This window comes from Spermophilus citellus (assembly GCF_964194105.1).
Source record: "Spermophilus citellus genome assembly, chromosome: 10".
NCBI lineage: Eukaryota > Metazoa > Chordata > Mammalia > Rodentia > Sciuridae > Spermophilus > Spermophilus citellus.
The window spans coordinates 46,938,896-46,964,752 of NC_138197.1; the positions used below are offsets into that span (position 1 = coordinate 46,938,896).

The 25,857-nt window shown below is 33.4% G+C and overlaps 2 protein-coding genes across 3 annotated transcripts in view; one reads left to right on the plus strand and one right to left on the minus strand.

The window, feature by feature from the left end:
• The first annotated feature begins 260 nt into the window (after nt 1-260).
• PYROXD1 (pyridine nucleotide-disulphide oxidoreductase domain 1) lies at nt 261-23,708 on the plus strand. The gene is made up of 12 exons (XM_081310586.1): nt 261-451; nt 2,514-2,594; nt 5,718-5,837; nt 8,675-8,803; nt 10,833-10,906; nt 13,600-13,760; nt 14,576-14,676; nt 16,788-16,923; nt 18,050-18,162; nt 18,751-18,873; nt 22,503-22,640; nt 23,450-23,708. The coding sequence occupies exons 1-12, from the start codon at nt 368-370 to the stop codon at nt 23,696-23,698; spliced, it is 1,509 nt and encodes a 502-aa protein (XP_081166712.1). The 5' UTR covers nt 261-367; the 3' UTR covers nt 23,699-23,708.
• A 1,051-nt stretch (nt 23,709-24,759) lies between these two features.
• RECQL (RecQ like helicase) overlaps nt 24,760-25,857 on the minus strand; it is a gene marked incomplete at its 5' end in the record, with an annotated part of 42,682 nt that continues 41,584 nt past the window's right edge. For both annotated transcript variants that reach the window (XM_081310584.1, XM_081310585.1), the window contains 2 exons: nt 24,760-24,917; nt 25,509-25,638. In XM_081310584.1, the coding sequence (XP_081166710.1) occupies nt 24,768-24,917; nt 25,509-25,638 (280 nt within the window). In that variant the 3' untranslated portion in view covers nt 24,760-24,767. The remainder of the gene's footprint in view (nt 24,918-25,508; nt 25,639-25,857) is intronic.

Sequence of the window (25,857 nt, forward strand, 5' to 3'; positions counted from 1 at the left end):
AATGGGAGCCTCCATCAGTTCTTGCAGAAAAAGAATAATGACAACTTCAAAGCAATTCATCTTTCGGCGACAGAAACCAATCTTCTTTCTTTTTTAATCTTCTCTTTATGGAACCTTTGTGGAAAAACTAAATTCAGGAGTAGTAAAAGTAACACTAAACTCTGGAAACCATGTGATGTCCCGTTGCTTCTAAAGCGCGACCAGCGGCAGATACGCACAAAGAGCAAGTATGAACTTCCAGGCACCCGTAGGTCAGAGTCTCCAAATCAGGGGCCGGAAGTGAGTGCCGACAGAGGCTTCCTTTCCGGGAACGCGAATTCCCAAAGTTCCCTTACTATCTTCAGGAAATCCTTGAGAGTTCGAGGACATGGAGGCAGCGTGCCCTCCCGTGAGGACTGGCAAGTTCGTGGTGGTGGGCGGCGGCATCGCGGGCGTCACGTGTGCCGAGCAGGTGCGGCGAGTGCGCGGGCGGCTCCGCCTCTCCCCCCCCCCGCCCCTCTCTCGCGACCCCTCCCTGGTGGTTCTCTGAGTCCCGCTTTCGCCACGCCCTTTACCCTCGAGTCTTCTGGGTTCCCAGATGTTAAACTCTGCGTGGTAACTTCCACAGAAAATCTTCAGTACCTCGCAAGCGTTATCTCAGGGGCAGGGATGAGAGGGAAGCAAATTATTAGCCGAGAAACCAAACCTAGCTGAACCAGGCTCTGGTCCCCGTGATGCCGGAAAAAGAGGGCTTTGTATTTGGACAGAAAATTTCAGCCTGCTTTTTAAGTTGTCTTAGCTGGTTACATTTAATTGCCAGACAGGTGCCAACTCCTTAGTATATTGTAACTCATGGATAAAGAAACCCTTAAATAAATATCTTGAACTTTGAATTCCCCAAATAGGAGAGATTTCATCTCTGGTGATGTTTTGTAAAACAACCAGGAGGGATTAAATACAACTAGAGAATTATTTTCTGATTATAATGAATAACTGAACCATATATATTTATATACCTGTGTGTGTTTTTAAAAAAGATGATTTTGATGATACAAAGTAATCACTGAAATAAAATGACTCCATTGTGTTCACTGTTAAATCTTAGAACGCTTCTGGAGTTGATAGGGAGTGAATTAAAAGAAGAGGTATATTTTTTTCAAAGATGGCTTTTTAGCTTAGTATCGAAGAATGAGTGAAAGTCATCAGATGATATTCCAAAGGAAAGCAACGTTATAATCTGCTGTGGAAAAGCATGACGCCATTTGGAAGCAGCAAAGCTCAGTGCACATGATGCTTTGGGGTGTTGGCCAGAGATTAAAGCATGAGGTTTGGCAAAGACCAGATCATAAAGGATCTTATAAATTATGCTAAGAATTTAGAGAGAAGCTGGTGGCGGTGGCGCAGGCCTGTCATCCCAGCGGCTGGGGAGGCAGAGGCAGTAGGATCCCAAGTTCAAAGCTAGTCTCAGCAATGGGGAGATACTAAGCAACTCAGTGAGACCTTGTCTCTAAATAAAATACAAGAAAGGGCTGGGGATGTGCCTCAGTGTTTGATTGCCCCTGAGTTCAATTCCTAGTACTCCCCTACCCACCCCATTCCTCCAAAATTTAGAATTTAAAAGTAGTCGGGTGATTGTAAGCAGTGGAATACAGTGATCAAAGAAAAGATCTTGAAAGATGATTTAGTTATAGTGTATTTGGGGCAGTGGCAACTGATTAATACTGTTGGGTTTTTTTTCAGTAGTATAAAGAAGCTGTGGGTATCTGATGTAGCAATGTAAATAGAGAGGAGATGAATTACAGAATATACACAAGAAAGATGGAGAGAGTTTTGTCAAATACAATAGAAAATTCAAATAAGGAGAAACTAAAGATCCCATAGATTTTAAGGATTATATAGATTGGTGGAGTTGAGGAAATAGATTTTGACATATAAATGGTTTAAGTTCAAAGTGAGGAAAAGAGCTTGTAGCTAAAGGAAAATAATTGAACAATAGCAAGTTAAGTCTAAATTTTGTTAAAGCTAATATTAAAATAACTGTGTCTTCTCAGAATATGAACTGGTCAAAATGAGGAAATAGAAGCTCCAAAGCACTTAGGAAAGATGCTAAGTGATATTGACAGTTCAATTTTTTCCCATAGAAGATGAATGAAAATATTTTAAAATAAATGGGAGTTAATTTTACTGTTAGTCAGGTTTATTGTCATCTATATAGCTTTAAACTGGTATACAAAATAGTTTAAAGGATACTTCTTTATATTTTCTTGCTTAGGAATTCTTTGTTAATGTTTAATGTAAATGATACTCATTTTATCAATATAAGAGTTTAACATTCCTTATTCACTGCCTTATAAATATGAACAGGACCCAGAATAACAAAAACCTTTAGATGAGGAATGATTCAGTTTTTAATTTCACTAGTTAATAACATTATTAAAACTGTATTATCCCACCCCCCCACACACACACACATACATCATTTTTATAGCAAGACCTAAAGTTATTTATCATGTTTCTCTTTTTCCAAAAATAAGTTGGCGATTAACTTTCCATCAGAAGATATTCTCCTGGTAACAGCTTCTCCTGTTATTAAAGCAGTTACAAATTTCAAGCAGGTAAGAAATTTGTATAACTTTAATATTAATTTGAAAAAAAACTAAAGTAATATGTGTAGTAGTTAGAATTGGTTTTTCTTTTTTAAAATTGATGAGAAATAATTGTACATATATATGATGTCTTTTTAATATATATATAGTTGTTGATAGACCTTTATTTTATGTATTTATATGTGGTGCTAAGAATTGAACCCAGTGTTTCACACATGCCAGGCAAGCGCTCTACCCCTGAGCCCCAGCCCCAGCCTCACCATGATGTTTTGATGAATGTATATACAGTGTGGGATGACTAAATCATTATTTAACTCACTATCATTTTTTTATGATGAGAACAATTAAAATATATCTTTAGCAAATTCCAAATGTGCAATATATTATTATTAATTTTACTGATCAGGATGTGCAACAGATCTCTTGAAATTATTCTTCCTAACTGAAGTTTTGTTTCCTTGATCAAGATCACCATAATGCCTCTACTCCCCAGTCTTCAGTAAACACAATTAGTTTCCACATGTAAGTGAGATCATATGGTATGGTTTTCTATTATGCTTATTTCACTAGCATAATGTCCTCCAGGCTTATCCATATTGTCATCTGACAGGATTTCTTCCTTTTTAAAAGCTGAATAGTATTTCATTGTGTGTAAGTAGCACATTGCCTGTATCTGCTTATCCAATGATGAACATTCAGGTTGCTTTCATACTTTGATTGTTGTGAATAATGCTGCAGTGAACATAGAAGGACAAATATCACTAGGAGGTGCTGATTTAATTTCTTTTGTAGATATACTTTCTAGTGGATTGCTATATCATATGTCACTTCTATTTTTTAATTTTTTGAAGAACCTTATTATTTTCCATCAGGCTATACTAATTTACACTTCTGCCAACATTGTATCAGGGTTTCCTTTTCTCCATATCCTCACCAGCACTTTTTATCTTTTGGATAGAAGCCATCCTAACAGGTGTGAAGTAATAATCTCATTTGGGTTTTGATTTTCATTTCCTAAATTAGTGATTTTGAGTACTTTTTTATATATGTTATCTATTTTTATGTCTTCTTTGGAGAAATGGCTGTTCAGGTTTTTTGACCATTTTTAAAATCAGGTTATTAGTTTTCTTACTATGAGTTATTTGGATTCCTGGTATATTTTATTTATTAATGCCTTATCACATACATATGGTTTGAAGATATTTTTGACACTCTATAGATTATCTCTTCATCCTGTTGTTTTCTTTTCTGTGCAGAAACTTTTTAGTTTGATATAATTCCATTTGTTTATTTGTAATTTTTTGCCTATGCTTTGAGATCATACCCAAAAATTCCTTCCCCAGATAAAATCATGGAGACTTTTCCCCCTATTATTTTTTCTCTTAGTTGTATAGTTTCAATGTTTACCCTAAAGGCTTTGATCTATTTTGACTTAGTTTTTGTGTATGGTGTGAAGTGAGGGTATAATTTTATTTTCTGCATGGGAAGTCAGTTTGCCCAATATCGTTTATTGGAAAAAAAAAATTGTCCTTTCCTCATTTTGTGTTCTTAGCACATTTGTTGAAAATCAGTTAACCATAAGTGTGTGGATTTATTTCTGGGCTCTTGTGTTCCATTGATCTATTTATCTGTTTTTATACCAGTATGATGCTATTTTGATTACTGCACTTTTATGATATAACTTCAGATCAGATAGTTTGATGACTCCAGCTTTATTCTTTCTTGCTCAAGATTCCTCAAGCTGTTTTGGGTCTTGTCCTACATGAATTTTAGGATTATGTTTCTATTTCTATAAAAATGTCAATCAAATTTTGGTAGCGATTGTTGAATTCGTAGATGGCTTTGAGTAGTATAGACATTTTTTCTATTTTGGAAAATATGGTCATTTTTCATTTAAAAATATATCATTTTAACAAGTATTAGATTTATTATGCTTGCTTTTACATGAATTAAGAAATACTTAGAAATTTTTTCAGCTTTAATTTCTAATGTGGCAAATATTGATCTGTGTAATTCATACAAAAAAAATTCTTTGAGGTTCTCAATAATTTGTAAGCATATAAAGAAAATAAAAATATTTTTTGAGACCAAAAAGTGTAAGAATACACAGGCCATATAGTGTAGGATTTCCAGGCATTGTTTAAAGAGCAGCTGAGGTCAAATTCCAATCCTCAAGATTGTTTTGTTCCTGCACAGCAAACTAGGTAAGAACTAGAAAAACTAGGTAGTTTAATTTATGATGGGTTTTCAGGATAATTAATGGTTAAGGATAAAATAGCAAAGAAGTAAAGGGTTAGGACAAAAGATGAAATGATCCACTTTAGAATCTTAGCTGGATAGGAAAAATAGTGAGTTTGAGAGAATGTTGATGATCTTCAAGAACAGGAAAGAAGAATACAAAGACTAGGTCACAATAAAGTTAGCTGGTAAGTAGAATAAAAAAGCTAGAAGAATACAGAAATAGATAAGATGCTGGTTTAAACTATGGAAAAGTAAATACTGTTAGCTGTCTTTTTATAAGCCAAGAAACTAACACTCAGAAGTGTCAGAACTGATGTTTGAGTTCAAGTCTTAAAATACAGAGAGAGCCTCATCCTCTTTTCACTGTTTATAATGCATGTATTAATCAGTTTTTCCATTACTGTGACAAATACCTGAGATAATCAACTTAAAAGTAAGAAATATTTGTTTTGTCTCAGTTTCAGATGTCTCGGTCCTTTGCCAGTGTTTCTAGGCCTGTAGTAAACTAGAACATCATGGTGGAAAGCATGTGCTGAAGCACAGCTCTTCACCTCATGGAAGCTGGGAAGCAAAGAAAAGGGGATCGAATCTAAATATCCTCTTCAAGGCATGCCCCTGATTATCTGACTTCCTTCCCCTAGGCTCTGCCTCCTAAAAGTTCCACCACCTCCCTGTTATGCCGCAGGCTGGGACCAAACCTTTAGCATGTGGGCTTTTGGGAGACATGTAAGATCCAAATCATAACAATGCAGTTGGCCAACTTTCTTGTTTTAAGAACATGAAGTAATTGTGTATTTTAAAAATGAAAGTATTTTATTAATATTCTTAAAACAATGCATCTTTTTAAAATATACTTTTTTTTTTTTCTTTTTACCTTTCAATCTAATAAAGGTTTCTAAAATTTTGGAAGAATTTGATGTTGAAGAACAACCTAGTACCATGTTAGAAAATCGCTTCCCCAACATTAGGGTTTTAGAATCTGGAGTAAAGCAACTGAAGAGTGAAGAACATGTAAGATACTTTCATTAAAAGTTATTTTTCTACTGTTAAATCTTGGTGAGGTTTTGACTGTCTTCTTTTTACCTCACTTCCATTGCACCATCATTTAAATCCCTAAAATGTAAAGTTTAGAGGCATTTATTTCCATTATTAAAAAATTTACACTTTTGGCCAGGTGTGGTGGCACACACCTGGATTTCCAGTTACTCAGAAGGCTAAGGCAGGACAATTGCAAGTTCAAAAGAGCAATCTGGGCAACTTAGTGAGACCCTGACTCAAAAAGTAAAACGAGCTGAGAATGTAGCTCAGCGGTAAAGCACCCAAGGGTTTGATCTCATGTACTGCAAAGATTAAATTTAAAAAAGAAAGAAAAGTAACACTTTTGAAGATTTTGTTGTAATTATATAGTGAGTGTGTCCTTTTAGTTTCTACATTTCAAATTTCATTACTGTTTATAAAATGTTTTTGAAGTACTACATTAGATACAAGGATATACTAGGAATAATACAAGCTTAGCTCCTCTAAGCTGTCAGTATCATAGGGAATATAGACATGCCTAATATGTATCATATACAATATAGACATGCCTATTATGTATGTAAAAAAAAAAAAAACAATCCTAAAAATACTGTTGAAGCTCTGATACTAGGTATTTAGGAAAACTTCACAGAGGGAGTAATATATTTGAGCTAGGTTTTAAAAGATGGGTGAGGGTATTTCAGGTAGAAAAGGGCATTCTAGGAAGAGTAAATCAATGTTCAAAGAGCCAAAAGAAGGAAAAAGAGGCTAAGAAATAGTGTGGATGTTAAAGGACTTAGGATGTGAGTAAATAAAAGAAAATGGCAATCAAGGCTGGATTGTAAAGAGCTTTTTATATCATGGCAAGAAGTTGAATTTATTTTATATTCAGTCAAAATAGTAAAAGTAGAAAAATTTTAAATAATTTTTAGTAAGACATATCTACAATAATGTCCAAGATGAACTGAGGTGGAGCCAAGTACTGGTAGCCAACAACCATATTAATAGGCAATTGCACTCATACAAAATGATGTAAGTCCTGAGTTAAGACAGGGACAAGGTAGCTAGAAAACATGTCCCAAATTTAAGAGATATTTCTACTATATATTCAGCAGGACTCAGTAACCCCTTGCACATGAGAATAAGTAAGGCAGTCTCAAGAAAGGATGTTATCAGATGATTGAAAATATCCTCAGATGAACTTTAGGCAAATAATAAATGGGGTTTGTAGCTATTTCAGCTATAAAATGGGTGAAATGCAAATAATTCCATATAAAGAAAGTTAGGAATACTGAGTTTTAGGAGAAAAAAATTTAAAATACGAATTCTAAAATTGAAGTAAGTTTCTAATACATTTAATGGTAGTACATGTTCCAGATAACATCCATGTCAAGTTGTTTTGCAAATTGAGTGGATTCTCAAAAACAAGGATTTATATATTAGTGCCTCCCACTACTATTTGAAAAGTATGATACGTGTGATACATATCTGCATTCTTATCCATCATCCTGTTCATTCCTTAGTGAATTAGAAATAATGTTTTATTTTCATGTCTACTTCCAAAAATTTAGCAGTAGCTAATGAAAAATGTTTTTGTGGTGCTTGTTTTTATAGTAGCTAAATGTGAATTATTTTTCAAGTTTGATCAGTGACTACAATATGATGTTATATTTTATTATTTTTAAAATTTTGAGACAGGGTCTCACTAAATTGCTTAGGGCCTTGCCAAGTTGCTGAGGCTGGCCTTGAACTTGGGATCCTCCTATCTCAGCCTCCCAGTATAAATTCTATTTCTGTCAGATAAAATTCTAACCATATTATCTGAAGGAAGACTTGTATAATATTTCCATATGGATTATATTTGGTTGGATTGTGGTTTTATGTGTTTTTATGCAGATGAAGAGTTAAATTGGGTAATAAATATCTTCATGGGTAATAAATATTTGAATGATTTGCTAAGTTTTATAAATTAAATGTATAGCACAAATGAAAACCTCCAAAGTCAAGCATTTCTCATAATAGTATGCACTTATGTCTGCTTTCTAACCTCCTAGAATTACATTTTCATTCAGTACTAAGGAACAAAAACAGTGAATCTTTAATACGTATTTTTAGACTCACTGATATTATGAAAAATTAATATAAAAAACTTCAAAGCCAATGCATGCAAAATTGAGGTTAACATGTTTTTCAATTGTATTAAAATTGTAATCTCTCAAAACATTTAGTTTGCTAAAAGTTATTATTATTTTATTTAAGCAGTTTTTTAGCACATCTAATATTTTTAGATTAAAAAGACACATTATAACCTCCTATACCACATACTCCTTCCCTGAACCCATATCAGATATTAAGGTATGATAGGATTAGAATCACTAGATATTACAGTAACTTCCACTGGGAATAAAAGAATTTTCACCATGACCTATTCCCATGATAAAAAAAACTGATCAAAATGCTCAGTTTTAAAGTTCTTTATCAAGTTTAGTTTTTAATCTGAGGTCAACCTACCTTTCCAGACATTATGAGAGTCCTTGAAATTTTATTGCAGAACTTGTGTGGATGTACTTTTTTAAAAAATCCAGAGGCAAGAGAATGATTTTCATCAGATCTTCAAAATGACTTATGACACTAAACTGATTAGAAATCACTTAATTAGAGAATATAGGCTTATGCTTAGTTTTGTAATTGCTATAACTAAGAATTGAGTGCCACCAAGAGGCAACCATATTATGTTATTTTGCTTTTGTCTTATTAAAGTTTTAATTTTTAAGTGAAATTGTACCCATGTATGTTTCTCTTCTTCCTTTCATTGCTGTGTGTACTTACAGTGCATATTCACAGAAGATGGCAGTCAGCATGTGTACAAAAAACTCTGTCTGTGTGCTGGAGCTAAACCAAAATTGATATGTGAAGGAAATCCTTATGTATTAGGAATTCGTGATACAGACAGTGCTCAGGTAATATTTTAAGGTTGGGTCATAGGAAGGGAACTTGAAGTTTCCTTAGACTTTTCAACATCTGAACCATAGTGTTCCATGTGTAATGTTAAATTTTAAATTTATCAGGGCAGAAGGAAGATTTCTCATAAACCAGAATGATTATAATGTTTTATTATTGCCAACTTTAGTTTGTTTTTTGTTGATAATTTATCTTATGTTTCAGTTCAGTCGAATGTCCTATATTTGTTTGGCTATCACATAGTTTAGATATAGTGCCTGTGCTGAATGGTATAGCTTACATTGCACACATATCAATTACTCCAGTTTGGGAACATTTGATTTGCAACCTAAACAACGTAACAATCTTTTTCCAAAAAGGTATTGCATATCTTAAATTTGTGATCTTATTGCTCAGCAAAGAAATTATATTCATAATTTCTTTGGTATGAAATCATGGAACTGATAAAGGTTTATGGCTTGGTTGGTTTATTGCTATTCCACCGAACAAGGATAAACCATCCAAGAACGTGAAATGTTTATATGTGCAACGTTTTTTGGTAATTTATTTATTGTTACCAAGAAGCTCTTCCTGGTTTCATGCCAATACTTTGTAATTCCCAAGATTACTGCTCCTGTTATGATTTTGCATTTACGTAACATTTTAACTTCATTAAAATTGCTGTTTTCTTTCAACCTACTTTTAATTAAAAATTTAGGAAAAAAACATTATCTATGATTATCCTTTCATAAATAGTATAGGTTCATACTATCAGAATTTGAGTTTGGAACTGTTTTAGGTAGATCTTCAACATACATGAACATACGAATACATCATAGATATTGAACAGCACACATGAACATATATTGAATTCTCATGAAAATCTTGATATTCAGGAAAATCTTTGTTACAAAGGTAGCTTGGGATGAAAGACAAAGGAAAGCATTTATAATATCAGGAGGGAACTACCTGGCAGAGTGGTTTACAAATAGAACACTGAGATTTTTACTTTAGAACAGATAAAAAGTGGAAGTACAACATCTGTTATACTTCAGGTTTAACATATGTATAGTTTAAACTCATGCCTTTCATCTCTATGTCTAGTGCTCTTTATAAGCCTTTCTTAAATTGCAATATCCTCAATGAAGAACAAACTAAACTTAGCTTCTGTTTCTTTCTACAGTAGAATTTTTAAAAAGTAACTTTTAGTGAACACTAAATTTGGGGGCCAATTTAATAACAACGGTAAGTTAGATAATAGGAGGAGAAATTGTTTTGCTCAGATGTAATTCTGAAGCAATAAGACAAGTCTGTACTTTTAAAAGGTCCAGAGGAACGGCCACTGACTTCTCCAAGCTGAACATAAGTCTCTTTTTTTTGGAGGGAGGGGTCAAGTAGTTCTCCTATAATGGTAAATACATTTTTTCAATAATTGTTAGACAGTATTACATGTCTGCTACTCCTAAAAGCTTTATCACGTCATATAAACAGTCCTTCAGAAATATTAAGGGATATAGTCACTTATTTCCATTTAGAGTTGAGAAACCTAAGGCATAGTGGTTAAGCATCTTGCCCTAGGTCATCTATTAGGAACTGCTAAAGCCAGTGACTCTGGGGCCTGTTCTCTTAACCACTATGTTGCTATGCTTCTCATTCCTGAAAATTTTTATGTTGAGAGACTCTAAGGAAACAGGTCCACTGAGAGGCTAGGTAAAAAGAATAAAAATTGATTTGGTCAAACACTTGGAAATGTGGTAACCTTGACAATACCTCTTGCTGAAATTCTGAAGTACTTCACATACAGTGACATAAAAGGCAAGAAAAATCAGGAAAGGCCTTGCTACAAAGGCAGCTTGGAATGAAACAAAGGGGAACGTTGTAATAATTGAGAGGATAATATTCTGGTAGTATGGGGAAGTGAGATTTATTTTATTGTTCCTTTATAAATTTGATAAAACACATTTTTTAGAATATTATCAGTAAAGCCTCTTGCTTCAGGTATTGTCCACTATTTCAAAACACTGTCTTATTATTTTCTTTCTTATATAGGAATTTCAGAAACAGCTTACTAAAGCTAAAAGAATAATGATCATAGGAAACGGTGGTATTGCACTTGAGTTAGTGTAAGTATGTTTTAAAATATTATTTAAGAATTGCTCTGTGGTTCATATGATTATTAGCAGAAAACATACCCTGAAAATCAAAGATAAACATAATTATTTTTCAGTGTTTTCAAAGAAAAAAAATAGTTCTTATGGAACCCATCTCCGTAGAAATTTCCTCACAAAACATAAAAGGTTTGGGAATGCTTTTGGTCTGAAGGGCTGATAAACTGGTGGCCGGGAAGTTTTCATGCATAGATGTGCTTTATAACTATGCACTGTGTATAAAAATAATTTACATGTATACACCTAAGAAATTTCATGGCCTATACACTTTTTATTGCTTATACCCACCCTCCTTCACTCATTTAATTTGTTACCTGTCTGGCCAGTGAAACCCAATAACAGTAGTAGTGACTACTATTATAAGACATGGTACTCCCAGGGCTAGGGATATAGCTCAGTTGGTAGAGTGCTTGCCTTGCATATGCAAGGCCCTGGGTTCAGTCACCACCACCACCCCAACAACAACAACAAAAAATATGTGGTCCTCCCAATTCTTAGTTTTGTTTGTTTGTTTGGGGGGGGAGGCGGATAATATTTTCATTTTAAGATGATATTTCAAGTTCAAAAAAATGTTGAGAAATAGCCTATTGTGAACTGCAGAACACTAGTTCACTTTCCTTGTGATTTTTGTCTTTCAGTAGGTGGCTAACATACATAGTCTAGATCTCTTTTGGGCCAGAAAGTTGGGGTCAAACCACAGAAGGAAAAACTTGAATAAAAATAAGGAATATGCCAAGCCTGCCTTTGCTTATGCATCCACTCCAACTCTTAGAATAGTTTTTGCCCTTGTGTTTTTAGGATGGTCAATCCCATTGTTGCCTATAAGAGTTCAGCAATAACTTAAGTTTTAGAGGTAGCAATCATTATTATGATAGGAAGCTTCTGTCATTGTATAGAAAAAAATGCAGAGAAAATTCTAGAGTAGTAACCAAAATTCAAGCCATGTGGGGAGAGGCACAGATGTAGAAGGGGCTTCAGATTGTTTGTACATGTGACAGATAATCTTCATCAGCTGTCACCAAAAGTATCATATAATAATTTTTATAATTTACATTTAAAAGCTTTCTTATGTTCCAAAATGTTTATAGTCTCTAACATTTAATCTTTTATCATTTTCTTTATGTTGAAGAATGAAGACTGTAAACATGGATAAAACATAATTTTACACACAGTAAGCTATTTGACAGCTTAAGAATGGTCACAAGTATTGTTATTCTGTGTTTGGATCCATTGAATGATTAGTTCTCTGTCTCTCAGAATGAAAAATGACATTTGTAAACCCTTTCTACTCTTTAATACCATCTGTGTTCCACAGAGACTAACACTAATTTTGTTCATCAGTATCCCCTTATTATCTGTTTCTTCTTTCCAAGTACAGATTAATTCTTTCCTTTTCAAACAGTTTTTCACAATTTTACCAAACTGTGATACCACGCTATTGTCTATTTTTTGAGTGGTTTTGAAAATAAAAGTATTTCATCTATGTGTGATACCTTCAAGCTTGTATATCTTGATGAGACCTCAATTTGGGTTAGGAGAAGAAGATTAGAGGCGAGGAAGAGCAAGTTCAGGACTACTTTGTGGTGATTACTTAAAATAACTGTGGCCTGCAAGTCAATCATAAGTATATTAAACTACGCTGATGTTTTTATACTGCTATATTAAGGTATGAAAAACTATAAATTTCTCATTTATAAAAAGGAAAGCATTTCATGATAACTATATGACTATATGTAAATTGAGCAAAATTATCAAATAGGTATGTATTCCATTTTCTGCTGATAAGCAATGTCTGACCTAAGCAACATAAAATAGAATTTTCTCCCAGTAATCTAAAATTTAGTGACTAAATGTTAGCATTGGAGAGTAGGAAAAATAAAGTAACACTGGATAAGGCAAAGGGCTTCTTTCCAGTATGTCAAAAAAACATGAATAGCATGTGACCAGGAGTATGATGTACTAAAAAGATCTTCTCTTTTCTATTACATGGTTATCATTAGTCTTGAAAAGTCACATAACCTGTGTTACATTATACCAGTCCAAGAGATTAAAATGGCAATTTGTTTGAACCATTAAAAATGTTTCCAAAGAAGTCAACTATTCCCAATACTGTAGCTATTTACCATCTATCCATTATTGATTGCACTATAACCATATGAACAAAACCTTGTGTACATCTGGAGGACAGTTGCATAAAACTTGAACACTCTGAAATGATATTCATTGTAATAAAATTTTTCTTAATGTTAAGTATATATATTTAGTATTCTTTTGTTTTGCTTTTGGATTGAACCCAGGGGCACTTTACCACAGAGCTACATCTCCTGCCCTTTTTATCTTTATTTTGAGACAAGGTCTTGCTGAGTTTCTTAGGGCATTGCCAGATTGCTGAGGCTAGTCTCAAATTTGCAATTCTCCTGCCTCAGTTTTCAGTCACTGGGATTTCAGGAATATACCACCGTATGCAACTATTTATTGTATTTTTATTATCCTTAAAGTGTATTATGTTACTCTTTATAATCAGTCTTTCCAAATTTGTCTAAAAATGTTTGTTACTTTTGCTTTAAAAGATAATTGTTATTTGCAGATACAGAGATTTCTCCTTGGACCTTTGAAATTATGTCATATAACCTTAATATTTGTTTCAGATATGAAATTGAAGGCTGTGAAGTTATTTGGGCCATTAAAGATAAAGCTATTGGGAATACTTTCTTTGATGTAGGAGCTGCAGAATTTTTGACTTCCAAACTCATTTCTGAAAAAACAGAGACTAAAATTGCACATAAAAGAACTAGATATACAACTGAAGGTATGTATGCCATCTAGTTCATTAATTTTCATATGGAATTTTTTAATCTATACACAAAAGGGCTATAAAATTTTAGCAAAATATATTTGGTATATAAGACTATGGATATTTATTCCTGTATCTTTATATGAAGTTTTCAGATTTTCTAAAACATATATACAATTGAGAAATTTAGAATGAATTAAATAAACCAGCCCATTTGCCTCTTTGCAAACAGATGCTATAGGGCAGTACCCAAGGTAATTTTCTAAAAATACCACAAGTACAAACCTCACAATTTTTGTTGTTATTGCTGCTGTTTAATAGCTTTTAAGAAAAATTCTGGGCTGGGGATATGGCTCAAGCGGTAGCGCGCTCGCCTGGCATGCGTGCGGCCTGGGTTTGATCCTCAGCACCACATACAAACAAAGATGTTGTGTCCGCCGGGGGGAAAAATATATTAAAAAAATTCTCTCTCTCTCTAAAAAAAAAAGAAAAAAAGAAAAATTCTGACTTATAAAATTCAAAACAAAAAATTTGTAAGTTTTAGAGTTCTTAAAAGTTCATAAAATTTGAAAATCTGACAACTAATTTTCTTACCTTTCAAATTATCTAGGTATGTAATATCCAAAAAAATACATCAAGTGTTATTTATACATAATACTTAATGGAAGGATTATCCATTTTATAGGTATAAACCAAACAATATTAAAAAGAATGAAATGATTAATGCTTAGTTTAGTCACAAATGAGAATCATACATTGCCTAAAGTTTCAGAACACAGGCATAATTTTCTGCCTGGCAATTTGTAAATCATCTGAGTTCATTTTTTCAGGAAAGAAAAAAGAAGCAAGAACCAAAGTTAATGCCGATAATGTAGGCAGTGCCTTGGGACCAGACTGGCATGAAGGGTTGAGTCTTAAAGGAACAAAAGAGGTATGTGTCATACACTGGCTAAATATATTTAAATGCAATGTTAGATTCGTGAGCCATTTGTTAACGTTAGCCAAAGAATTTGTAGGTCACTTTACTTTATAAATCCATAGTGCTAGGAAAAGACTCAAAGCCATTTGGCCTAGATGCCCACCAAAGATAGGTGAATATGAAATCTATCCAACTCTCAGTCTTCCTCTTAACTCTGAAGGCATAGAAATTTCCAAACCCTGATTACACTGAACACACCTGTCCTCTTTTAATCTTTTCTTCAAGATCACTTCAGATACTTCTATTACACTTATAAAGTTTGTTAGATAACCCTATCTCTCACCATCCACAAAACTCAACTCAAAATGCATCAAGGACTTAGAAATAAAACCAGAGACCCTGCGTCTAATAGAAGAAAAAGTAGGCCCTAATCTCCATCATATGGGATTAGGCCCCAACTTCCTTAATAAGACTCCTGTAGCACAAGAATTAAAACCAAGAATCAATAAATGGAATAGATTCAAACTAAGAAGTTTCTTCTCAGCAAAAATAAATAAATAAATAAAGCAATCTGTGAGGTGAATAACTATCCTACATCTTGGGAGCAAATTTTTACCCCTCACACATCAGATAGAGCACTAATCTCTAGGTTATACAAAGAACTCAAAAAGTTAAAACACTGAAAAAATAAATAACCCAATCAATAAATGGGCCAGGAACCTGAACAGACACTTCTCAGATGATGATATACAATCAGTCAACAAATATGTGAAAAAAATGTTCATCATCACTAGCAATTAGAGAAATGCAAATCAAAACCACTCTAAGATTTCATCTCACTCCAGTCAGAATGGCAGCTATTATGAATACAATCAACAGTAAGTGTTGGCAAGGATGTGGGGAAAAAGGTACACTCATACACTGCTGGTGGGACTACAAACTGGTGCAGCCAATATGGAAAGCAGTATGGAGATTTCTTGGAAAATTGGGAATGAAACCATCATTTGACCCAGCTATCCCTCTCGTGGGTCTATACCCAAAGGACTTAAAAACGGCATACTGCAAGGACACAGCCACATCAATGTTTATAGCAGAACAATTCACAATAGCTAAACTGTGGAACCAACCTAGATGCCCTTCAATAGATGAATGAATAAAAAAACTGTGGCATATATACACAATGGAATATTACTCTGCAATAAAAGAGTAAAATCATGGCATTTGCAGGTAAATGGATGGAGTTAGAGAAGATAATGCTAAGTGATGTTAGCCAATCCCAAAAAAACAAATTGGTGTGAATATACTTTGTATACAATCAGAGATATGAAAAATTGTGCTCTATATGTGTAATAAGAATTATAATGCATTCTACTGTCATATATAAGTAAAAAATAATTTTAAAAAGAGTAGAAAACTCAAAAAAAAAAGTTTGTTAGATAGGTTCAAACACATTCACTTAATATCCTAATTGGATAAGCAAATTACTTGCTATTATTCATTAACTATTTTAAATGTTTGACAGTTGTTAAAAAGCTGTCATATTTTAAAAGGAGTATGCATAGAGTTCTTAATAACTCTCTGATTTCTTTAAAGCAATTTTTTCAGCTTTGGATAAGTAAGAGGGTCTGGCTACATGGTATACTTAATTTGGAGGATGGGATTATACAGAATCATTTCTTTCTGTACTCTTAGATCCTACGATTGTTTTTTTTAACACAATGATACAGTTCAATAAACCTTTACTGAATATCTACTATTTACCTAGGACTAGTAAAGTGCTAGGTTCTGGAATTTTTCTGAAGAAGTTTTTATAGTCTGTTACTATTCTAATTTTTAAACTATGCATGTGTAATTATCCGGCTAAGAATGAAAAGCATCCCCTCCATTCTATTTGCCAGTGCAAATGCTAGTTCTCTATAAAGTACTGAATGCATTTCTGCTCATTCCTCTTATGCACAAAAATGGAGAGGTTTTGGGGGGGTATCCAAAGTAATTCATATCTACGTATTGTTTTTCCCCTCTATGTTTCTGCAAGTGTATTATAGTTATTTTCTTCATCTTCGGTAACACAAGTTATTTTCTTCAAGTATTAGAGTAACCTTTTTTTTTCTTTTTACTTCTAGTTTTCTCGTAAAATTCATATTGAAACTATGTGTGAAGTAAAGAAAATCTATCTTCAGGAAGAATTTAGAATTCTAAAGAAAAAGTCCTGTACTTTCCCAAGAGACCATCATAATGAATCAGTCAAAGGTGATAAAGGTAAAATATATAACAACTTATTTTAAAGGAATACAGTCTTGCTGTCTTATATTTTAAAACTTTAGATTTCCATATAAAATTTAAGTAAAAAATAAAGCCATAATTGAATAACATTAAGTCATTTCATTTTACTACTTATTCTTTAAAATTTCTAATAAATTATATAAGGCTTTAAATTTTACACAGTGCTTGGACTATCTCAGCTCAACGAGTTAATCAGTATATTACAGCTCAAAACAAATCATATTACAAATAAATTTTTTTAAAATCCTAAAGTTTGTTGAGGTAAAGTGACTTCCCTTAATCGGATTGAAAATTTCTGTATTTAGGAATAGGATATAGATTTTCTATGTCCTATTGCACATTCCCATGAAAACTACTATTCTACACTCTTGTGCATTATTTGAAGAAATATATGATTATATAATTCTCCTGCTCCAAATTCTTTTCAGCTTTTCCATAGGAAAAGGGAGTGTTCAAGATGAACTATGTACTATGAAGAAAAACACTGAAGAATAAACTAGTTGGGGGGCTGGGGATGTGGCTCAAGCGGTAGCGCGCTCGCCTGGCATGTGTGCGGCCCGGGTTTGATCCTCAGCACCACATACAAAGATGTTGTGTCCGCCGAAAAAAACTTAAAAAAAAAAAAAAAATTTAAAAAAATAAACTAGTTGGATCAAACAGTATAAAATATTCATGAAAATTTTCAAGGAAATAATTTAGAAAGTGATTATCAGTTAAATTTACTTTGTTAAAATGTATATGTCCAAGTTTGAAGGAAAACATGTAGAATGCCATGTTTTTTGTAATTATACCCCAAATAAGATGACGTACCTTATAAAAAAAGTACCTTATAAAAATTATTCAAGGGTATTATTCTAAACTCATTTCCCTCTTTTTTTTTTCCCTTTTCCATTTTTTGTTGTAGAGGTCTTTATTTATTTTTATGTGGTGCTGAAGATCAAACCCAGTATCTCACATGTGCTAGGCAAGCACTCTACCACCGAGCTACAACCCCAGCCCTCTTTCTTCTTCATTTCTAGTTGTTATATTCATGTAATGCTGTGAATAATTGCTGGTGATTATATCTGAGAATAAAGGTTTTTTTTGTTTTGTTTTTTTTAAGAGATGTGGCCTGTGTATGTGGAATTGACCAATGAAAAGATATACGGCTGTGACTTCATTGTCAGTGCTACAGGAGTTACACCAAATATAGAGCCTTTTCTCAGTGGTAACAATGTAAGATAAAATTTTTTGTCTAACTATGATTATTTTTAAAGTATTAACTTTTATGAAGATTTCCTCTCAAGCATGAAAAATTGTTTTAGTATTAACATATAACTTAAGATGGCTGAAAACAGTTTGGCTTATAGCCAAGCTTTGATTTACAGTATTCTTTATTGTTTAAAATACTTAATATCAGCATAATGTCTTCAAGGTACATAACATACAATTTATCTAAACGTTAGTAAGAGACTAACATCTCCTATGAATTCTCAAATGTGACTCTTTTTTAATTATTTACTGATTGCTATGCAGCAAAAGCTTATAAAAACAGGAATGTTTCTGTAATTATGGGTGGTATAGTCATATGATTATTAAATATTTTTGATGTTGAAATTCTGAGAATTTTTTTCTGATTCTGTATTTAGTAGGAATTTGATCCCTGGAAATTCAGCTTAGGTGTCTAAGTTTGGCAGCTGTTTTTCACTTTCTCATTAAAGATCAGCACACCAAGGAGTAAAAATTTCACTTGGTCTTTTACTTTAGAATGAAAAACTTGTTTCATTTTTCTCAACACTTATTGCTTATAAGGAACATTTTTAGTTTGAACTAGGAGAAGATGGTGGCCTGAAAGTGAATGACCATATGCACACGTCCCTTCCTGATATCTATGCTGCAGGTGACATCTGCACTGCCTCTTGGCAACCTAGCCCAGTCTGGCAGCAGGTAAGCTCGCATTTATGAATGCACTTGAAAATAAATCAGTTGCTATCAACAAGTCCAACTTTTTAATTTTCCAGCTTTTCTACTTTAAGGAGGACTCTTATATCACAGTCATTTTCTGATGTTAAAAAAATAAAACTAGATTTTTCCCCCTTTTTGGTAAGTTATACGATAGTAGATTGAGATATCTATTTTCTTTTCCTTTTACATAGTTTTATTGAACACCTGTTGTTTCACCACTTTATTCTCACATCAAGCCTCACACAGTTCAGTGTAGCAGATGTTTCCATCTCCATTGACTCCTAGGATATCTACTGAGAAGGGGTATGAAGTTGAGAATATCAGTAGAGTGAGCCAGAGTCAGCCTTAGAATCCAGGTCTGACTTCAAAGCTCAAGCTGAGATATTTTTTAATTTAAAAGAAATTATGGGCTAGTATTTTTTTCATTTTCATATGCCTATCAGTTCTGTCCAATTGTACTTTCTGTGATGGAAATTCTATAATTCTCTTCTATAATTCTGTACTGTCTAATCTGACAGTCCCTAGCAGCACATGTCACATGAGTACTTTTAAGTATAGCTGATATGACTGAGGAACTTAACTTTTTGGTTTTATTTACTCTTAATTATATTTAAAAGCTACATGTGGCTAGTCACAACCATATAGTCACAACCATAGCAGAGCTTTTAATTTAAACAATGAAAATGACTCAGATCATAGATTACATAAAGCCTCCTATTCCTGGGTAACTCTATTATGGTAATCATTACTGATTAATTTTCTTATAGTGAATTGCTTTCCTCCACCTAACAACTCCCAACTGGCTCTGCACTTCCTCCTTTCCTCACACCCTAGCCTATTTCCTTCTAATGGGAGAATAATAATACTAGAGGAAGATAATTAAAAATACAAGGAGGTTATGTGAGAAGGGGTAAAGATAAGAGACATATTACAGATAAAAGAACCTTAGTTAAAAAGACAAGTTCTTGGTTAGAGCTATTATTCATTCAGATTAACTATAGGGTATAATGTAGTGGGAAAGCACTGCATATTTGAAGAGGCAGTGTCATTTTTTTATTTAATGTAGAATAGAGACATCAGTACTGTCGGTCTTCTTGTTTGCAACATAGCTTCTTTTCAGTTTTCTCCATCATCCTTTGTCATTTTTTGTGGTATAACTGTTACAATTCTTTTTTTTCTTTTTGCGGGGGGTGGTACTGGGGATTAACATTGACCACTGAGCCACAACTCCAGCCCTATTTCTATTTTATTTTAGAGACAGGGTCTCAGTGAGTTGCGTAGGGACTGCTTTTGCTGAGGCTGTCTTTGAACTCACAGTCCTCCTGCCTCAAGCCTCTGGAGATGCTAGGATTAAAGGTGTGCACCACCACACCTGGCAGTTGTCAAAAATTTTTAATTAGGAGTTTGGGAGATTTTTTACAAATATTTTAAACCCACTAAGATGAATTATTTATTTAATATGCTATAATTTTATACAGGGAAAATATTAAAAAATAAACAGACATCTCTTATTTTGAGTAAATCTAATAGATTCCATTTCTTAATTTGCAGAAGCAATAAAATATTAATTTTATATAGCCCAAGATGCAAACTCAAGGAATATTGAGGCTAGATTACACTAGGTAATGGCCCAGCAACTTCTTATAGCCATTGTCCAGCTATTACTGTGCTCAGTTTACTCTGATTTCTTACAATATTCTACCTTTTTACTTCATTAAACCTACCTTGTTTATAAAGATTTTTTTAAGTCACTTCTAGAAATGCTCAAAGTTCATGCCTATATTGTATTGTTTTTGCACACAAAAGTCAGTATTAAGGTACATATGCACACACAGAGGTGTAGAAGGAAACAAATTGCCTATTATAGGCCAACCTGTTCTCCCTGGAGAACAGCCATGTAGTAGGTGGTGGTGGTTATGCTTCAGGTGAAGAAACTGAGGCATGTGTAGAAGAATGAAATTCACATTTACTGTTACTCCCAAGGCCAGTGTTTTCTGTTATACCAGGGAATTCCAAAATTTATAGAAATATTATAAAAATACAATAGAGAGGAAATTAGTTCTGTCAAAGAGATGACATTGCATGACTTTCCAGAATTGATTGCTGAAATCTGATATGATACCTTAGGGCTGGCACCAGCTGACAAATATCTGTATCTGGCTGACCATAGGTTAACTGTACAGTAGGATTTTAACCATCTGATGCTTAAATCTAAAGGTTACTAGACTATGGACCAAATTTTTCAGAGATTGGCATCTCTCTCAATGCTTAAGACAAACTTTGATGTGGGGACTGGTTAATTAAAATTACATTTTCAGTGTACCTGAAATATTTTCATAATATTTAGTAGAAATTTTATTAAAATATACGTGTAATTGCTGTCATACTATTACCTGTAATAGGCCAGGGGTGTCTCTCAGCTCTTGTATTCTTGCAGAAGAAAATGTGAAGCAAGCAGGACACGAAATGTAGTGGAAGTATACATAGCAAAGTTTATTGGAGGAACAGGGAAGGACCCTCAAAGAAGCGGGTGGATCATCTCCAAGAAGAGAGAGATGTGGCACTCTTTTTTCCCTAGTTTTATTGGGAGGTTTAAGGAATTTTCTAAAGAGACCTATCCTACGGTCTCTCAATTCTTTTTTTTTTTTTTTTTTTTAAAGAGAGAGTGAGAGAGGAGAGAGAGAGAGAGAGAATTTTTAATATTTATTTTTTAGTTATCGGCGGACACAACATCCTTGCTGGTATGTGGTGCTGAGGATCGAACCCGGGCTGCACGCATGCCAGGCGAGCACGCCACCGCTTGAGCCACATCCCCAGCCCCCGGCCTCTCAATTCTTAACTGACATTAGGATTACATCAAATTTTTAAATCCCTACCATACATGGTCTTACCCACAGGTAACCAAGTGAAATCCCTGGAACAGGGTGGGAATTTTACCATTATAATTACATGCTAAAGATTGAATGGCAACTCTTGGTCATCTTGGCCTGTGCTGACTAGTTCTAATTGAAACTTGTATTTTGCAGATTTTATGGTCAGTGGGCTTTGCTTTTTAATAAGCCTATTTTCCCGAGTCTTGGAATTTTTGGTCTGTATGAAGGTCATAAAAGTCCCCCCTCAGGGTAACTTGTGTTCATCTCAGCAGTGAGGAATCTTACAATCAAGAGTCTTAAAAGAGCAGCTCCACATATAACAGGTTGTTTGCTGAGGAATGTAATATGTCCTATGGATTTAAGCCAGAGCAGGACCACAATGTCCTCAGGTCATTTGCTTTTTAAGAGAAAGCATGTGGCGGGCCAGCACATAGTTCTATCTATAGAATTATCTCTTTAGTTTCGTGTTCCTGCCACTCATTGTTGTCTTCTATTTACCAGTATCTTAATTTTTGAGGCACTAAATTGATTAAATTAACAGTTACCTAAGTCAGTTTAATTGGAGTACACAGGTAACTGCTTCAGTAAGATGATAACTGCCAGAACCAACTGATCTGAAAAACTATCAAACATTGTACCCTCTTTAAAGGAATGTACAGGTTAAAATGATAACATTTTCAAAAATGTTAAAATGTATAACATTTTTTAAAAATGTATAACATTTTTTCATTGTCTCAGATGAGGTTGTGGACCCAGGCCAGACAGATGGGATGGTATGCTGCAAAATGCATGGCTGCAGCTAGTTTGGGAGACTCTATTGACATGGATTTCAGCTTTGAACTGTTTGCTCATGTAACAAAATTTTTTAACTATAAGGTAAGATAATTAAGGAAATCATTGTCTTTTCTGTTAATCTAGTACATAAATATGATCATCTCATTTTCTTACTCAAAAATTTACTTGTTTTCAGTCATTTTTACAAAAATGACATTTTCTCTTTCTTGCCAGTCAGTGTCTAGAATTGCTTTTAATTCCTAATCTTAATTATTACCGTGTTACTATACTGTTTTACAGTTAAGATGGGGGAAAAAAAAAACTCTCCAGATTTATTTCCTATTGTACATTTCTGAGTTTTATTTGAGATTCACCTGTTAGCTGTCATACTCAATAATGAACCAGTTTCTCCTGTACATTTTAGTTCTCTTTGCATCACTCCAAAGCAGGTCTTTACCTTCCTAATTTATATATAAGGAAAAATACATTTGTAAGGCTCAGAGAGATTAAATAATTTGTCCATGAAAGCTCTCAGTTTTTTCAATCTTTAAACAATCACTCCAGTCGAATATAGTTCACATATCATGTATTTCTTCACTAGACATTTTTAATATTCATGTAGATTATAAAGTACATCGCCTTATATTCTCTAGACACTTTTAATGTTAATACTATACATTAACATATTCACTGATACTTTTAATATTAGTGCAGATTATGTGGTAGTGTTATATGTAGAATAAATGCATGACATTAGAATGTTTTCTTTGGGATCCTCCCCAATGACATTTTCAGCTAAAATTTTGTTGAACAGTTTTTCTGCTGGCTATTCTAGCTTGACCCAAAGTAACTGCACAATTTTATATTTCCTATTAGGTACTCACAAGAAACTTTTTTATCCCCATATACAGGTTGTATTGTTGGGAAAATACAATGCACAGGGCTTAGGTTCAGATCATGAATTAATGCTGAGGTGTACCAAAGGACAAGAATACGTCAAAGTCGTCATGCAAAATGGGCGAATGATGGGAGCTGTCTTAATTGGTGAAACTGATTTAGAGGAAACATTTGAAAATTTAATTCTAAACCAAATGGATCTTTCATCATATGGAGAAGATCTTCTAGATCCAAATATTGATATAGAAGATTATTTTGACTAAAATGGAAATTTCTTCAAGAACCATATAAAGGTCCAAATGAGGAAAACTGGAAGTCAGTAAAGTGAATCATTGCAATAATCTAATGATGGCCACACTGAAGTTATATATAGAAGTGATAATGATGTTAGTGGGAAAAGTATTAAATACAATTCTAAAGACGAAATCAGTTCAAATAATTTATTTATAGATATATTTCTAACACAAAATTGGCCCCTTATTATATAAGAAATCTTAAGTTACACATTTTTATATTTTGAACTTAAACGTTTTACTTATGATTTAGCTTGGGAGCATATTTAACCAAGTTCTTATCTATTTAGCCAAAATGTATTCTAATAGACCAGATCCATTTTTGACTGTAAAATGTCAAAGTAGGGATATAGTTTAAGAAAGCTTACAGTTTCATTTCCCTGAAATAGAGATGTAGCTGTAACTTATTTGTTAATATTATTTATATTGATGCCTTATTCTTTTTGAATTATAGATATTTTATAACCTGATGAATTCATTTACATTATTCAGCTTAAAATATCACTCAGTTGTAGTGATGAGCCTGTGTCAGTTTAATAGTGCCATCAAAAAGTTACATCAAAAGAAAAAAATACACTTAGGTATACCAACATATAAAGACTGTAAGAAAGCCAGATGAATTTATTGTCAGTTATTTTGTATTTATAAAATTTTGCATAAAAATTATTTGTATTTCTTGTTTTATATTGTAAAATTATAATTCTTTTAAAATATTTTTTAGTTATACATGGGTATAATATCTTTATTTTGTTTATTTATTTTTATGTGGTACTGAGGATTAAACCCAGTGCCTCAAATGTGCGAGGCAAGCACTCTACTACTGAGCCACAACCCCAGCCCCAGTAAAATTATATAATTCTTGATTCCTAATTATTGAAAGGTCTCAAATTCTCAAATCTTCACAAAGATAAGCTCTAAAAATAGTTTTCTCTATGTAAAGTATCAGTGAAACTGTTGTTAAAATAAACAATTAACTACAAAAATAATAATGTGTACATGCATAAACAGTTATTGTTGTGGAAAATTCGTAATAGTTATTTCAGGCATCATCAATTTTTCTTTTCTTAGCCCCTGTATTCTTAGAACCAGACTGTTGAAGCATGTTTGTGGACTTCTGGAAGTTACCTGAAGTTTTTCCTTCCCCCTTTTTATCAGCTTGTTCAGAATGATAAGCTTCAGATGTCTCAACCTACAAAAAACAACAAAGCAAGCACCCTGGTAAAAATTCAGCTTTTCAGTTTCTCATGAGATTAATAATCTCAAAATATTCTTTATGTATCAGTTAGCTTATTCTTCATCCAGGAGTCTAGTTTTCACCTCCAAAATTCTCCTCAATCTGAGCCTAATCTAAAGAGGCCATGTTGTCTGAAAACAAACCTAAAGAAAACTGGTGGTGTCCTGAGACACAGTGGTTCCTGGCATGCTTTTGCAGGCTTAACAGTATTGGGTTTGTAACTCTGGAGTAGCATAAACAGATTTCCTAACTATTGCTGATCACAGCCAGTATCAGGAGGGAAGTGGGCCTCCAAAATTAGACTTCAAAATGGAATTCACATTCCAAAGGTTGGAAACTCCTAGTCTATGTTGGGTAGTCTATTCTACTTAATATCTCCACAGAAAATAAAGTTACACTCTCTCTCTTCCAAACTCAGAATCTAAGAAGAAAATGATTTTTCTCTTCTTGTATTCACCAGAACCCAGGAGAGAAATGCAGAAAAACATCCCATAAGCTTTCATATATTTTTAAGCACATAAAAACGGAAAGTAGCCAGTCAGTTACCTTGAAATCACTCTGTGTGCACTTCTTTACTTGCATAGTAATAACATGTGCTTCACTGTTCAGAAGATTAGCTTTAGGTCCTATTTTCAAGTACGATATGGTAGCATAAGCTGTAAAACTATAGTCTTCTCTGCAGAAGATAAAGGCCAACAATCAGAAAACTTCACAGAATCACAAACTGAAATTTTTAAAAGAAATAACTACAATTTTAAATAACTATGAAATAATAAAAATACTTCTAATACTTATAAAAATACAGTAGCACAATTACACTATATGAGCACAAATATAATCTTTATAAAAAATAGTTCTGCACTTTTTTGATCAAGGTTTGAGTTTGTTCATTAGG